Source organism: Rhinopithecus bieti, unplaced genomic scaffold (assembly GCF_001698545.2).
Source record: "Rhinopithecus bieti isolate Rb0 unplaced genomic scaffold, ASM169854v2 scaffold_20477, whole genome shotgun sequence".
Lineage (NCBI taxonomy): Eukaryota > Metazoa > Chordata > Mammalia > Primates > Cercopithecidae > Rhinopithecus > Rhinopithecus bieti.
This window is the reverse complement of record NW_016810038.1, coordinates 2,013,867-2,031,255: the sequence shown is the minus strand read 5'-3', so window position 1 is coordinate 2,031,255 and position 17,389 is coordinate 2,013,867. Positions and strand designations below refer to the sequence as shown.

The 17,389-nt window shown below is 40.7% G+C and overlaps 2 protein-coding genes across 7 annotated transcripts in view; one reads left to right on the top strand and one right to left on the bottom strand.

Moving 5' to 3' along the window:
• PPP1R3D (protein phosphatase 1 regulatory subunit 3D) overlaps positions 1-211 on the bottom strand; it is a 3,629-nt gene extending 3,418 nt beyond the window's left edge. The window contains exon 1 of the mRNA XM_017891221.1: positions 2-211. Coding sequence (XP_017746710.1) covers positions 2-192 — 191 coding nt within the window. The 5' untranslated portion in view covers positions 193-211. The remainder of the gene's footprint in view (position 1) is intronic.
• Positions 1-8,919, top strand: part of FAM217B (family with sequence similarity 217 member B) — a 15,231-nt gene extending 6,312 nt beyond the window's left edge. For 2 of the 6 annotated variants that reach the window (XM_017891215.1, XM_017891218.1), the window contains exons 3-5: positions 2,472-2,586; positions 2,705-2,790; positions 4,216-8,919. In XM_017891215.1, the coding sequence (XP_017746704.1) occupies positions 4,220-5,371 (1,152 nt within the window). In that variant the 5' untranslated portion in view covers positions 2,472-2,586; positions 2,705-2,790; positions 4,216-4,219 and the 3' untranslated portion in view covers positions 5,372-8,919. Of the gene's footprint in view, positions 1-659; positions 801-2,471; positions 2,592-2,704; positions 2,791-4,199 lie in introns of those variants that run through there. The other 4 variants (XM_017891216.1, XM_017891214.1, XM_017891213.1 and 1 more) reach the window with 4 other exon arrangements.
• The last annotated feature ends 8,470 nt before the right edge of the window (positions 8,920-17,389 follow it).

Here is a 17,389-nt window from a genome sequence, read left to right as displayed (position 1 = left end):
CAGGCGGGGGTCGCAGCCGGACGGCGCTGGCGCTGGCGGCGGCGCGCGGCCCGGGCTCCCCGGGGGTCTACAGGGCCGCGGCTCCAGGGCCACGCCGCCGTCCAGGTCCGACAAGCAGCTGAGGCTCCGGGGGGTGAGCTTCCGGGATCCCAGGGCGCTGGGCAGGACCGCGGAGCTCGGGCCTCTGGACATGGTCCCGCCGGCCGTCGGAAGATGGGGAGACAGGGATGAGGGACGGCCTCCCGACCCCGCGACAGCTCCCTCCGTGCTCAGAAGCCGCTGAGAGTTCTCCGTATCTGCAACCTGCGGGAGACCTCTCGGGCCCGGTACGCCCTACCCTTGGTTCGCCACCTTGCCCCTCGAGTCCGTGTCCAGGTCCTCCGCTTCTTGCAGTTAAAGAAATTGTAAGAGAGGGGAGTGCTGCTTTAGTTGAAGCTTTCAGAGGCCTCCCGGGAGCGCAGGGTAGCGCCTCTGTTTTTTTTCTTGCTTTCTTGGAGGTTCTTACAAGAAGGCTGCGTTCCGGGAGTGGCCCCTCCCACGTTCCCGGTCCGCGGCGTTACTTACAAGGCTGCAACTTGACCGGGTGCAACTTCCTAGCGAGCCTCCGCCCCGCCCCTCGTGACGCCGCCTGCAGGCGGGCCCCCGCCTGCCCCAGCTCAGCCCGGGAGCTCCGCTGAGCTGCGCGCCGCCGCCTCCAGCTCCCCTGCCGCAGCGCGCCGCAGCCGGGCCTCCCCGCGCGGGCGCCGGAGAGGAAGGAAGGCTGGCAGCCTCGTCACGTGTCCGCTGCAGTCGCGAAACAGGTCTGATCAATTTCTGTTTACGTCTGCCTGGACTGCGAGCCTATCGATTGTAGACTTTGTCTGCACAGACGGAGGACAAGGAAAATGCATGCTGCGTGTCCTTAGATTTCTGGGTTGTGAATGGGAGGAGTGGTGGTGCAAAAACCGGCCTTGCCGGGATATGGTCGCAGGCTAATTTTAAACATCCAGGCCAGCCTACCTACACTTTGGACAGGTTCACTGCAACCTGGACCCTTGGCCAAACCGAGGGAGCCTCGCTGCGTAGAGGAGCAGCGTCATGTCCACATCACCCAGAATGCTTTGCCGCACCAAATGGCCAGCAGATTCCCTTGAGGGTGGGGAGGGGAGGTGCTGCTGTTGTCTTCCTGGACTCAGCGCCAGAGAGGAAGACAGGGGAACAAGAGTTATTACTCGGTGATGACTTCTGCAGCTGCCCCTAATCAGCCTCTGCGCTTGGGAAGCATATTTGTAGCCAGAATATCCAAAACAAATCTTTTAGCTTTGTTTCCAAGCAAGCCAGAAACACGAACAAGGCCTGGAGCTTGTTTTCTGCCTCTTTAGCACCCTGCAAGCATTCGTGTCTCTCACCCGGGAGCTTTGAGCACAAAATCCCACAGCCTTTGGTGTAAAGCTTACCAGGTGAAATGAAGTGGAAAAAATGCAAGTGCACTTTCCAGAGAGCAGTTTGGGGCAAGGCATTCCATTAAGAAGGTTCCTTTTTACTGTCCAGAGGGACAAAGCAGAAAAAAACCAGACTAATGAAAGGGGGTTGATTCAAGAACATTTTCTACGTCTAAAATGAGTGAAGGCTGTTGATTGTGGTATAATTCATTAAATGTGAGAGAGTGATTTTATTTATCATTGGATGTAAGCTAACTAAAAAGGCTTACATGATTATTGTGGAAAAAATACAGGAAAGTTTCAGGAAGAAAATAAAAATCTTCTGTAATCACATCTCTTATTTTACAGAGACAGGTGACATGGGAAAGAGAAGTATCCAATTTCCATTCAGTGCACTTTTAATAGGCCACTCAAAATGAGAGGGGAATAACAGCAATATGTGGTATGGGTCAACAATGTTTCAGAAAGAGATAATATATAATATGTAATATGTACGAATATATGGAAAATCTTATAATGGATTGATGTGATAGAGAAGGCCGAAAAACGGAATGGGAACATTCCTCCTAGAGTTTAAGCTCCTTCAGAACAGGGACATGCATAATCACTGCCATTTTTCTGGGTACTCCTGTAATTATTTGTTGAATGAATGAATGATTGGGCAATACAATGATTGAACACTGGAATAAGACCTGACCTTATTGGCCTTCCAAATTTCTTCAACATGTTATTTCCAGGGAAGATTATACCTGTGTGTGAATAAGGAGAGAGAGAGAGAGAGAGAGATGGAATCCACTCACAGTATTTATAGTAGTGTGATCCTGTGATCCTGTCTCTGGTATCTACTGTAATAAACAGAAAAGACAAAGCTGTAAGCATAAGACAATGTCTCCCTTCCCCAGTATTTCACAACTCAACCACTATATGATCACAGCCCTAACATTTCAATATTATACAAGTATTAAAAAACAAACAAGTGAAAAACCAACCAATACTGGTGTTAGGACCATTTGCAATCAGTAGTTACTGACAATATTCTGTTGCTTCTAGTTCCGGTGGTGAGGAGACCTTTCCAAATATAAGAAGAATAAAGAAGTCACCTCCCCAGCAGCTGTCATCATCTTCCAGCAGATTGAGCAAGAATATTTTGAGCACTACAGGAAAAGTAATGTAAATTTAGAAGAAAACTCTTACTTAGATTTATTCTGGGATTTTTGTTTGTTTGCTTGCTGGTTTCTTGTGTACATGTTCACAGTATTTATTACTGCATCCCTGTTTTTTAGACAGTCCGTCAAACCCTATATGATGATCAGCCATGTGATTTTTTCAAGAAGAGGAATAGGGTGAATGAATCTCATCAGAAAAGCAGGTAAATAGTTTTAGTATAATTGTTTTATCTTGCAAAAGGCTCATTATCTCTGTTGTCCAGATTGAATATGTGGAGTGGGGAAAAAAAGTAAGTCTATAGATAAGAAATATACATTTATATATTTTTTTCTAGCAGAAATGAGTGGAAAAGTGGTTTAAGCATAATAGTGGATAAGGATTCCAGTGGTCATAATTCTGGCAGTTGTTAGCAGAATTATAATTTTGAGTAAGTCCTTTAATGCTTTTCTATGTTAGTTTCCTTTTATATAAAAGGATATGGACAATAATTAATTTTTATGGATGCATACTGACAAGCAGAAACAAAATGTTTTAACAGTGTTATGAATTCTGAATAATGGAGATTCCTTCATTTTTTCATTCATTTATTCAACATTTATTGAGCACATATTGTACTATTGGCAATGATTTAATATCCTCCATATTTATTAAAGTGTAGCATGTATTCAAATAGTTGCTTAGCTTATTTGAAACCACTGGGCAAATGAACCTCTGAGGTTTCCAGAAAGCATGTTTACCACCCATTTCTGTTCATTCTATGTGACTTATATTACAGAGAAGTATTATTAATCTTAAATGACACGTTCTTGGTAAATAAATTGAAAAGAGGATATTTTCAACCCCGATGTGAGATTCGGCCTCAGAATAAATTATGCCAGAGAGAATTAGTTGCTATACTCATAATGCACACAGTATTCATTATTCCCTTTACCTGCTATTCACAAGGTAGCACTAAGACCCTGTGTTTTCATTCATATGTGTTACAAGGCACCATATGATTTTATTTCTGCTCTTTAGACACAATTTTCCCAAATTTGTTTTCTGTTTGAAAACATTTTAACAAGCTTTTGATTTAAGGTATAGGTTTGTATATGCAATACTTTTATATATTAAAATTTCCCTCAGCTCAGAATCACCACTAATCAGGAGTTATTAAACTGCAAAACTTGCATGTTGTATCATACTTATACTTAATTTAAAATAGGTATATAAAATAAAATTGTTTTTACTTCTGAATGTTATTAAATGCTTTTGATTGTAACAATTCCAGAGTCTACGACTGATTTTTTTCCAAACTAATGTTTTTTTTAAAGTACACACGATTGCATTAAAAGTATGAAACAAGCACTTTGAGAAATGTTTTTCCTAAATGCTAGTATTTGATATAAAATGGAAACTGTGCGTTCTCTTTTGTCACATGCATTATATAATGTTTCTCAAATAGAGTATTATATGGAAAAATGTTCTGTAAAATTATGCTGTAAGGAGTTTGGAAGCTGACATTTCCTAATGCCTAGTAATAGCTGAGACAAAAAAGTACAACTGGAAGATAATTTTTGTTTGTTTAATTATAGCCAGACCATTTTTTGTCATATGTGGTAAGAAGTGCAGTTTTGTTTTCTCATAGCAATATGAATGCTGGCCCATCTTGGAGTAAAATGCAACATTCAAAGAATTCTTCAGGAAAAAGGCAGAGTAAATCCCAAGTACCCCATGCTGCTTCTCAGCTGAGGAGCAGCCTCACAGCTGTCACCCAGCCAGCTGAAGAAAAACTTAAAGCCAGCATTGCCCCGGAAGCAAGACGCAAAAGGAATCCACTCGGTTCCAGGTGTCAGGGGGCCTCAGGGAATAAATTGTTCCTTGATTTTCAGTCAATGAAAATTATTAAAGAGGATGCTGATGAGGACAGTGCAAGTGATCTCTCTGATTCGGAAAGAATTCCCATTCCTCCTTCTCCCCTCACACCTCCAGATCTCAATCTTCGAGCTGAAGAAATTGATCCAGTTTACTTTGATCTTCACCCTGGTCAGGGCCATACAAAGCCTGAGTACTATTATCCTGATTTCCTTCCACCCCCTTTCAGCTCCTGGGACTTACGAGATGCGGCCCTGCTTCTGAACGCAGAGAACAAAATGGAAGCTGTGCCCCGAGTGGGAGGACTTCTTGGGAAGTATATTGATAGACTTATTCAGCTTGAGTGGCTGCAGGTCCAGACTGTACAGTGTGAAAAAGCAAAGGGGGCCAAAGCAAGGCCCCTCACTGCTCCTGGGACCTCAGGGGCACTGAAAAGCCCTGGGAGAAGTAAGCTAATTGCTAGTGCTCTGTCCAAGCCACTACCTCACCAGGAAGGGGCTTCAAAGTCAGGCCCTTCCCGAAAGAAAGCTTTTCACCATGAAGAGATCCAGCCATCACATTATGCATTTGAGAGTGCCCCCAAACCCATTGATGTGCTTGGTGGTACCAGGCTTTGTTCTCAGAGGCAAACCCTTGAAATGAGGACAGAAGAAAAGAAAAAGAAATCCAGTAAGAGTACGAAGCTGCAACATTGGGATCTGTCCCTCAGTGAAAGCAGCTCTAAGGTGGAAACCAACGGTAACATTCGAATTCCCAAACAGGCAGCTGTGATTCTGGACTCAGCAGATTCCTGTAAAGCCTCCAAAACACAAGCACATGCACATCCTAGGAAAAAGGGAAAGGCAGAGAGCTGTGGTCATGCCACTGTATCGAGTGAGAAAAAACTGAAAACAAATGGAGTAAAGCAAAACACATATAAACTAAAATAAATACCTACAGTGATGAATGGCCAAGACCTGCAGGTACCTCAATATTAGAGTTCTTCCAGAAGTAAAAATACTGTGAATTTTAAGGAATTTTACAATTACTGACATTCAAGTAGTTGATTGGCACTTTTGTCCACCTTTATTTCAACCCCTAGTGGGGATATTTTCAAAGAGAGGTGTCTTTCAATAAGCCTTTCTTTGTATTGTCAGTCTTAGGCAAATGAGAGCCCTTTAGATAAAAATTACCTAAAACATGTGCCATATAAAGGAATAAAATGGCACCTCTCCAGGGAAAGTATCAGTGAAACCTCAGCTACAGTAGCCAGCCTGTGTAGAGCAGATAGTGGTGTTATCTCTCCATTTTCACATGCACATAAGTATATAAAAGAGTACAGACTGTTTCAAATGGTGTGGAATCCTAAATGTTTAAAATAAGGCCCTTCTCGCCCACTCCCTCTCTTACTTTTTTATAAACTTCTCAAGCAAAATTTCTGTTCATTTTACCCTTAGGAGAAGCTTTAGTTCTTCCTCAAGTCAGGGAGTAGTGAGTTTGTATTTTGAGTAGTAATTTATCACTAAGCTGGTTGCTCTTTAGAGACAGTGGAATCTAGTACTTTAATACATTTTCTCCGACTTTTTTTTTTTTTTTGGTGAGGGTGGCATTTTAAACTTAGAGGTGGTAGTAAAACCCAGTTTTGAGTTCTCCGAACTGAGGTTAAAATAATTTGCAGAATTTTCCAAAGTCAATGGGCTTAGCAGGATTACTGCTGTTTGGTGGGGCTAAGAATGAAATATTTGACACTCTGGAATTGCTGACATGTAAGGCTTCTCCAGAGAGGCACCACAGGGAAATGACTCTTAGCAATTTGTAAAGGAAGAGCCATAAAAGGATCAAAACATATGGACCTACGTTCAATGTAATAGTTACAAAGTTATGGATTTGGGTTCCACACCCTGTGGTCCTTAGTCAAAAATAATGATCCGTTTCATTTTGCAAGAGCAGGATTTTATTATTTTGCTTGGGGTGAGGGGTGGAGAGTAGAATATGAATAAGGTTGCTGAATGAATTCTAAACTCCCTTATCTGGTCTTCAGGCTTCCCGACTCTCTCTAACCCTTCTTATTTGACTGCAGTTGAATAACATCTTGTCCCTATAGTTGTGCTGTGAGGTTTCTGTTTATATTTGTGCAGTGTATTTTAATACTGCCCATGTCATTATAGTTGATTTTATCCCTTTAAACAATTATTGTATTTGTTTTTGACGTAGAGGTTTCAATTTTTTCACCTTTGGGGCAAATGAAAAACTTGGCATTTTCATTTGGGAATATATAATGGCTTGTAAACTTTTCGGACAGCAGTAAATGTCTGAAAAAATATCAAAAACAGCATAAAGATTATGTAGCTATAGTTATATGTATATAATTATAAAAAGCAATGTGCAAAGGTTACATTTTAAGTTCTTTCAAAATCTGATTTTAATCATACCAAATGACGTAAAATGTTTTATGGGGGGCTTTTTCTTTTAGGACTTAATTTTCAGACTTGTACCAGTTCCTTCTTACATTCTTTCCCTCTCACACCATCCTACTGGAGAAAGCTTACTTTTACACTCAGATCTTACTTTAAGCTTTTTATGTGAACAAAAGATGTACATATAGTAAGCATTACTTCTGTAGTCCTCAAATATACTATAACATTTGTACTTAGTATGTGTTTTATATTTGGAAAACATCACTACTCTTAGTTTTCGTGTAGTTCCTGAGTGATGTCTGTGTGTTCCTTGCCTGCCCTATTTTGTGAGCACAGATTATTCTGTTATCCATGGCTGGCATTTCACTTATGATCCTTTCTCTGCTAGATTTTTATGCAGCTCTCTGTGAAGTTTCATGGCCAATAGATATTCAAAAGCATGATATTCTATACATAAGTGTATATGTATATATACTCCTTATATTAATACTAAAGGGTTTATGCTGAGTTGCTGCCTTTCTCTGTAATGTATCCATGTGCATGCTCTTAGAGACCTTGAATGGTTGGGGGTAAAGTGATTTATTAGTAATTCTACTTGCCTTGTGTATGTCTGAGCTGAAGACAATCATGATTAAGAAATTTAGAGGTGGCTGGGCATGGTGGCTCATGGCTGTAATCCCAGCACTTTGGGAGGCCAAGGCGGGTGGATCACTTGAGGTCGGGAGTTCGAGACTAGCCTGACCAACATGGAGAAACCCCATCTCTACTAAAAATACAAAATTAGCCAGGCATGGTGGCACTTGCCTGTAATCCCAGCTACTCGGGAGGCTAAGGCAGGAGAATCACTTGACCCCGGGTGGCAGATGTTGTGGTGAGCTAAGATCGTGCCATTGCACTCCAGCCTGGGCAACAAGAGCGAAACTCCATTTCAAAAAAAAGAAATTTAGAAGTAATGCCTCATACTTCTAAATTTCTCATCTTTTTAAATTGAAGCTGGTTTCATAATCTGGGGAATAGTCAGAATTTCATGTGTTAAACGGTTTTAAAAGCCTGCAAAAGTGACTTTGCTTGTTTACTTTCTGCCTCAGATTGACTATTTTAACCAATATTATCACGACTAGATCATAGCTCCTAGTAAATAACATGAAGTGTTTTAAAGTTAGGTCTATTACAGAATTAACATAAGCACAATTTTAATTTTATGATATCTGATACACCTATCTAATACATCTTAATGCACTAAATGCTGCAGATAAGAATCTTGCTATTTTTCAAGTAGACAACATTGGAAAGTTGAATCATGAACTCATTCAGTTCATCAAATCAAAAGCACTGAGTGTTTTGCTAGTCTAGTGACATGGGTCATTGTATTTCCAAGAAGTGCCTCTCATTTCTGGGGAGTTGTTTACATATACCCTGCATTTAAACCAATTAAAACAAGCCAAGTTTTTTTTTTTTTTTTTTTTTAAAAAACCAGAAAAAAAAAAAAAATCAGGCTTAGAATTATCTAATGGAAAAAATGTAAAAAAGTACAAAATGGACTAAAAGATATCAGTATTTGCAGTGATTATTTAGGTTTAGACTTTCTCAACTTAAATGACTAAATGGGCTGAAGACTTGTAACTAACTTGAATAGGGTAGACTTCATATCCTGTGAGAAAAAGGATGGGGAAGAGAGTATCATTGGTCTTGCCATATACCTACTAGCTAAAAGGAAAATGGTCTGTAGTTGTTCTTGGGCCTATTGTGTTGCTTTTCAGAAGGGCATAAGACTTTCTACTTTATCTGATATGGATATTGTCTACTTCCTCATTCCTTTATGCTCATTTACTGAGTAGTCACATAGAAATGTAAAACTCTTGGTGGTACTGTATTTTAAGGTAATTCAGAAGCAGTATTTATTATTTATATATGTACATGTACAGGACACCATTCAAAATCGCCTGAAAATAGTCAGCATGTTTGTTATTTGCTGTTATATTGTATGTTTAGTTTTGTATGTGATAAACAGAATTCATGTAAGTTTTTGTGGACTTGAATTTCTCCTTCCTTGAGATCAATTAAACAGCAGAAAAATATTGTCTGGATTTTTCTGGTATTGTTTTGTTTTGCTTTTCATGCAGTTCTCTTATGAAGCTTGCCTTTATTTTCTCCCTGGTTATTTAAAAGAATTGCCCAGGATGAAATGCTGTTCCAACTCCTGTCTTAACACTAAGCGACATGGGTGGCCAAAGCACAGGTTAACATAAATATATATGGAATTAAAACTGGGATAGTCATAAATCTAATTGCCCTAGCTTAAATGAGATTTTAAAGCAAACAAATAACACATATTTAACTTTATATTTGAGAGGCATTGCAGTACATTTCTTGAGTCGCTCTTCCACTTATTACCCCACAAAAAGTGTTGAGGATTAATTAGGGGAGCAGGATGCAAATACAGTAAGCATAAATTAAGGTAACCTGTGATGTAATGAACTTGCATCTTTATGTACATATCCGGAAATGAGTAAGGTCTCTTTCAAGGAAGTGGCCTGGTTAGGAGATGGCAGTTTTGAGCAGCTCCGGCTGCAAACATTCTGAAAGGCCCATTGCTCTTCTAACTTCACTCTGACAATAGGGTGCATTCTTTTGAGTCTACCAAATTGTGGCAGTAATGTTCAGTGGCTTAAAAGTAAGTTTTGGATATGTTTTGAAAACCATGCTGGAGGTTTAAAATTTTGTTTTTTTGTACAGAAAATGTATTATTTGGGGATGTTGTTGTTTTATTATCCACAAGGTGGCGACTAAACCTTTTCAGATAGCAGAGAATTTGGCCTGAGTGCCTTCTAGTCAAATAAAAGGTTTTACTGGAATCAAAAGAAGTGGAGAGAAAAGACTTTTGACTTCAGGCCCAAAGCATGTTCTTTATTTAACTTCACTCTGCCATCAGAGAATACAGTGGTTTATTATGTGCAGTTACGTGCTGTGGAGGATTCTCTTTGATTCATTGAACATTCTCACATCATAAAACACTGTATCCAGCAAAGAATTGTGCTCAATGAAGTAACATAAATCATCAATTTATAAAAATCTGTACAGAGATCCGTGTTTCATAAAATACAATTTGAATATTTTTGTCTTCACCAATTTAATATATAAGGAATTACTGTAATAATACTGGAAAATATATATGGAATTAAAATGGGATAGTCATAAATCTAATTGCCCTAGCTTAAATGAGATTTTAAAGCAAACAACTAACACATATTTAACTTTAGATTACATTAAGCGAGGACAATTTCATGCCCTGCTACTCAAATTGCGAGCTCCTCCCTAGACCTACTGAGTCAAAGTCTGCATTTTAACAAAATCCTTGGCACATTAAAGTTTGAGAAACCTGCTTTCCTGGTACTTAAGTCTGCAAGTTTGAGTGACTGCCTTTATGGTATGTGAGTAGTTGGCAGGCCCTGTCTCCCCTCAAGCAAGCCATTTGCTTATCTAGCCCTATTTTCTCCATAGTTTAAAGGCACTGGGCCAGCTGTTTACCTAAGAGGTTGCCTGAATGAGTGATTTACGGCCTCTGATAAAATCTGCTCCACGAGTGAAAACTAAGGAGTTGAAGTTTCTTTTTTCTTTTTTTTAAAATTTCAATAGCTTTTGGGGTACAAGTGGTTTTTTGTTACATGGATAAATTATATAAAGATAAATTATGAGATTTTAGTGCACCTGTCATCCAAGTAGTGTACATTGTACCTAATGTGCAGTTTTTTATTGCTAACCTTCCTCCCAGCTTTCCCCTTCTGAGTCTCTAAAGTCCATGTGTCACTCTATATGCCCTTGCGTATTCATAGCTTAGCTCCAACTTCTAAATGAAAACATAAAGATTTGGGTTTACCGATCCTATGTTACTTCAGCTAGAATTATGAGGTCAGGCGTTCCAGACAAGCCTGGCCAACATGACGAAACCCTGTCTTTACTAAAAATGCAAAAATTAGCCAGTCGTGGTAGCATGTGCCTGTAATCCCAGCTACCCAGGAGGCTGAGGCAGGAGAATCTCGGGAACCTGGGACTCAGATACAGGTGGCAGTGAGCCGACGATCCATGCCACTGACACATCCAGTTGGGTGACAGAGCAGACTCTGTCTCCAAAAAAAAAAAAAAAAAAAAAAAAAAAATGACCTCCAGCTCCATCCAAGGTTTTGCAAAAGACAATGTTTAGCTCCCTTTAATGGCTGAGTAGTATTCCATGGTATACTATATATATGTGTGTGTGTGTGTGAGTGTGTGTACATATATATCACTTTTTCATCCACTCAATTGATGGGCACTTTGGTTGATTCCACATCTTTACAATTGTGAATTGTGCTGCTATAAATATACGTGTGCAAATGTCTTTTCATATAATGACTTCTTTTCCTTTCGGTATGTGTTAGTCTGTTTTCATGCTGCTATGAATAAATACCCAAGACTGGGTAATTTATAAAGAAAAGAGGTTTAACTGACTCAGAGTTCCACATGGCTGAGGAGGCCTCAGGGACCTTACAATCATGGCAGAAGGCACCTCTTCACAGGGAGGCAGGAGGGAGAATAAGAGCTGAGTGAAGGGGGAAGCCCCTTATAAAACCATCAGCTCTCATGAGAACTCACTCACTATCAGGAGAACAGCATGCGAACCACCCCCATAATCTAATCACATCCCAAGAGGTCCCTCCCATGACGTGGGGATTATGGGGACTATAATTCAAGATGAGATTTGGGTGGGGGCACAGCCAAACTGTATCAGGGTAGATACCCAGTACTGGGATTGCTGGATCAAATAGTAGATCTACTTTTAGCTCCTTAAGGAATCTCAGCTCCTTAAGGAATCTCCATATGTTTTCCATACAGGTTGTACTAATTTACGTTCCCATCTGCAGTGTACAAGCATTCTTTTTTCCCCACATCCATGCCAATATCTATTGTTTCTTGAGTTTTTAATAATGGCCAGTTTTACAGGAGTAAGGTGGTATCTCACTGTGGTTTTAATTTGCATTTCCCTGATGATTGGTGATCTTCAGCACTTTTTGCACATTTTTGTTGGCCATTTGTATATCTTCTTTTGAGAACTGTCTACTCATGTCCTTTGCCTACTTCTTAATGAGATTACTTAGTTTTTTCTTGCTGATTTGTTTGCGTTACTTGTAGATTCTACATACTATTCCTTTTGTCAGATGTGTAGTTTGCAAATATTTCCTCCCATTCTGGGGTTGTCTGTTTACTATGCTTTTCTCATGTGGTGTTTTCGGTTTTTTAAATGCTGGAATGAAGTGCTTTTTATTTGTAGAATTTATGTAATATTGAAATAGCTTAACAAGTTTAATTGAAGATGTTCTGATTTTTTAAAGTATGTATTTTCACCTTAACAGAACAGTTTTGATGCAGGAAGATAAAACAGCTGTTTAAATCTTCCCCTTTTTTTTCCTTCCCTTCTTTTCTCCTTTCTTAAAGAAGCATAAACAATTTATGTCAGGAGTGTCTATTCTTTTGACTTCTCTGGGCCATACTGGAAGAATAATTGTCCTGGGCCACACATAAAGTACATTAACAATAGCTATTGAGCTAAAAAAATGCAAAAAAATTTATAGTGTTTTAAGACATTTTATGAATTTGTGTTGGGCCACTTTTAAAGCTATCCTGGGCCACAAGTTGAACAAGCTTGATTTATAAACATAAATGATAGAAGAAAGAGCCTGTGATTCATACCATTGGTATGATCAGCATTGGAATATACTTGCAAAAAGTGAAAACGCCTTCAGTATGTTATGTCTGGCAGTGTTTTTGTTTGTTTTTCTAATTGCGTATCTGCAACTACATATTAGTTGAAAAAATTGGGGTAAGAGATTAAAATCTCTCCGAGGTAATTTTCTGGCCAGCTCTCAGTGACTGACAACATACTAAAACCTAAGAAACTGCAGTCTCAAACCAACCCATGTGATTAGTAATCAGAACTGAAAAACAAAATTCTCAGTCCCTGAAAAAAAAACCCAGAAACACAAATGATGGATTATTTTATTTTAATATGAAGTCTAATGAACTTCAGCTCTTAATATATGTAACAAGCTATTGGGGTACAACTAGAGATGCACTATCAGGTATTGGGTAAATACCTCACTTAAAATAACTGCACTTAAAAAAACTGCACTTAAAAATAAGTGTAGTGTAGCTCACTTGATAATGATGAATGCTTCATGAGGGCATCCCTACCTGGCTTGGGCTTCTGCTTGGACAGTGGTCTGGCTGGTCAGGCCCCATGCCCAGCTGAAAAGAAGGGAACCGAGGTGGACAGCGGGACTGAGGGAAGATGACAAACACACCCAACTCTACCTGCATTTGGCGTTTCCCGTATGGTTCAAGTAAACCCCAGAGAAGTAAAGTGCTGGTGGAGTGTCCTTGATGGAGTCAAATTCACTTTCTGTTTTTTTCCAATATGGCATGATAAAATTTTTCAGGCCGGACACAGTGGCTTATACCTGTAATCCCAGCACTTTAGGAGGCCGAGACAGGTGGATCACCTGAGGTTAGGAGTTTGAGACTAGCCAAGCCAACACGGTGAAACCCCGTCTCTACTAAAAATACAAAAATTAACAGGGCCTGACAGCACACGCCTGTAATCCCAGCGACTCAGGAGGCTGAGGCAGGAGAATCGCTTGAACCCGGAAGGCAAAGGTTGCAGTGAGCCGAGATTACGCCACTGCACTCCAGCCTGGGTGCAGAGTGAGATTCTGTCTCGAAAAAGAAAAAAATTCAAGCATACAGGAAAGTGGAAAGAGCTTCACAGCTTCGCATGCCTACTCTCACAACCAGACAGTTGCCACCTAGCTCTGTCTGCTCCATCCGTCCCTCTAGCCACCTAGCAGTCCCAGCTATGGCCTATTCCAGGCATCGGAATCCTTCCAGCTTCTGCCTGCCGTGCTCACCCTCCAGGGCCTCCACTCTGGGTAGCTGTTTTATATTTTATTATTATTATTATTATTATTATTATTACTATTATTTGAGACAGAGTTTTGCTCTTGTTGCCCAGGATGGAGTGCAATGGCTTGATCTTGGCTCACTGCAACCTCCACCTCCTGGGTTCGAGCGATTCTCTTGCCTCAGCCTCCCAAGTAGCTGGCCATGTGTCACCACACCTGGCTAATTTTTTTGTACTTTTAGTAGTGGCAGGGGTTCACCATGTTGGCCAGGCTGGTCTCGAACTCCTGACTTCAGGTGATCCGCCTGCCTCGGCCTCCCAAAGTGCTGGGATTACAGGCATGAGCCACCGCGCCCGGCCCTGTTTTATGTTTTGTTAATAGCTGTTATGTCTACAGCAAAGTTGAAGCTACTTCACCACTACTGGAAGCAGAACTCGTCCCTGATTATTTTAAAAACGCTTCTCAAGAGTGTTCTGAGAAATTAAACTTTTCTTGTGACTATGAAGAAACGCGACCTTGAATTCAGAAGTGTTTGGCTGGAAAATGATTTTTCTGTTAGTGAACATAGAAAGGTCTTGACTCAGGGGACAGATAAGCATGAGCCATTTTATTCTTCCTTAATCTGAGCCTTCACCCAAACCATTTCAATCCCTCAGTTACCACTGGAGTTCATCATTACCCAGTCACGTCAGTCAGTAAAACCAGCCCAGCTTAAAACTTCAATGTCAGCCTTGATGGAAATCTAATTTCTTCCGTCCGCCCTGGGTGGGCTGGACTCCCGGGTGGGTGTGTTGGCAGGGGAGGCTTGTGCAGCCCCTCCTCACCTTCCAACCCAGCACTGAGATCCTAGGGCATGGCGGTGCTTTGCCATCGGGACACCTCTGCTCCCTCCCTCTTCCAGGCTCTGCCTCCCCCAGCGTTGGTGACAGAAAGACAGACGAAAGGGAGAGCCTAAGGCCTGTCCTCTGTAACAGGCCACTCTAGCAGCCTTACGCTGCGGCTGGCTCACCTCTGCGGAGGTGGCATCGAATGCCAGCCTTCTCGCCTCCCCAGCCAGGAAAGAGGGCTCAAGCCCAGTGCTTTACTTCTCTGGTGTTTACTTGATCCATATGGAAAATGCCAAACGTAGGCAGAGTCAGGTGCATTTGCTATCTTCCCTCAGTCCCACTTGTCCACCTCAGTTCCCTTCCTTTCAGCTGGGCATAAGGCCTGGCCAGCCAGACCACTGTCCACGCAGAAATCCAAGCCAGGTGGAGATGTCCTCATGATGCAATCATCATTATTTAAAAAAGAACAGTGAGAACTGGAGGTGGCTGGAGGCATCCCTCGAAAAGATAAGAAGGTTGACCCTGGGTAGGTAATTGTAGCTCACACCTCCCTTGCAATCATCAAGTAACTTTTATCTCATGAGCAATCTCAATTCTTCACTTGTCAGCTTACAGGGAGCTGGGAGCTGCCACCATGTGGCTATAAAATATTACTGTACTTCCAAGTGCACAGAAAGGAGTGCTAGACTATTGTCACTATGATCACATGCTCAGAATAGAAAGGGAATGGGGACATCTTCTAACTCAGGCTCACCCAAGACGTGTGGCAGGTGATGCCCAGAATCACCAGCTGAGTTCCAGGCCCTATGACCTACCCAAGAAGGGTTGCCGTGTGGGGAACTGGCATTCTGCCCAGTTATTTTAAATGCTTGAGAATGTTGAAAACTTGGTTGTTTCTAATATATGAAAATACCAATTGCTATCGTGTTTTGTTTTGTTTTGTTTTGTTTTTGAGATGGCATTTCACTCGTTGCCTAGGCTGGAGTGCAGTGATGTGATCTTGGCTCACTGCAACTTCCACCTCCCAGGTTCAAGGGATTCCCCTGCCTCAGACTCCTGAGTAGCTGGGATTACAGGTGCCTGCCACCACGCCCGGCTAATTTTAAAATGCCAATTGTTTTTAAAGTTAAAATGAACATGAAATTGGAATCCTTCACTGTTGTCCCCCAGCTCCTCCCAGACTAGAACTTTGTGAGGCTGCCTTTCTAGCAAGAATGTTTCAGTCCCCAGAGCTATTCTAGCAGCAGGGGGTGCTCAGCTGGCGTGGTTTTTTCCCAAATATTTAACATGGTTTAGCTAACCTGACTTATATATTCTAAATTAGTGATTCTGACTTAATCCGTTTTTTAAAAATAAGCTATCATTATAAAAATATCCACTTTGAAAATAGGCACAAGGTATTCAGTTTCTCTTTATGTACAGGAAATATCTATAGACTTTAAAGTTGTATTTATTACTCTTTTCAATAACAAGCTATTAATTTCAATGAAAATAAGCTATTCACATTAAAATATTCAGCAGCATATCAGAGATATGAATGTTCAGTTAAGCAAACAAAGTTTTTTTAATTGGGAGATTTTTATTTTATATTTTATTTTTGATGTGTTTTTTTATTTTTTGTTTTTTAATTTTAGTTTTCCGTAAGTTATTGGGGTACAGGTGGCATTTGGTTACATGAGCAAGTTCTTTAGTGGTGATTTGTGAGATTTTGGTGCACCCATCACCCAAGCAGTATACACTGCACCATATTTGTTGTCTTTTATCGCTCATCCTCCTCCCATTCCTCCCCCCAAGTCCCCGAAGTCCATTGTATTATTCTTACGCCTTCGTGTCCTCATAGCTTAGCTCCCACAAATCAGTGAGAATATATGATGTTTGGTTTTCTATTCCTGTGTTACTTCATTTAGAATAATAGTCTCCAATCTCATCCAGGTCACTGCAAATGCTGTTAATTCATTCCTTTTTATGACTGAGTAGTATTCCATCATATATATATGTATATACACATTTTCTTTATCCACTAGTTGATTGATGGGCATTTGGGTTGGTTCCACAATTTTGCAGTTGTGAATTTTGCTGCTATAAACATGTGTGTGCAAGTTTTTTGAATAATGACTTCTTTTCCTCTGGGAAGGTACCCAGTAGTGGGATTTCTGGATCAAATGGTAGATCTACTTTTAGTTCTTTAAGGAATCTCCACACTCTTTTCCATAGCAGCTGTACTAATTTACATTCCCATCAGCAGTGTAGAAGTGTTCCCTGATTGTCACATCCACACCAACAACTGCTGTTTTTTAAATTTTGGTCATTCTTGCAGGAGTACGGTGGTATCGCGTTGTGGTTTTGATTTGCATTTCGCTGATCATTAGTGATGGTGAGCATTTTTTCATATGTTTCTTGGCCGTTTGTGTATCTTCTTTTGAGAATTGTCTATGCATGTCTTTAGCCCACTTTTTGATGGGATTTTTTTTTCTTACTGATTTATTTGAGTTCATTGTAGATTCTGGATATTCATCCTTTATCAGATGTATAGATTGTGAAGATTTTCTCTCTTTTTTTTTTTTTTTGAGACGGAGTCTCGCTCTGTTGCCCAGGTTGGAGTGCAGTGGTGCAATCTTAGCTCACTGCAAGCTTCATCTCCCGGGTTCACGCCATTCTCCTGCCTCAGCCTCCTGAGTTGCTGGGACTACAGGCACCTGCCACCACGCCCGGCTAATTTTTTTGTATTTTTAATAGAGACGGGGTTTCACTGTGTTAGCCAGGATGGTCTTGATCTACTGACCTTGTGATCT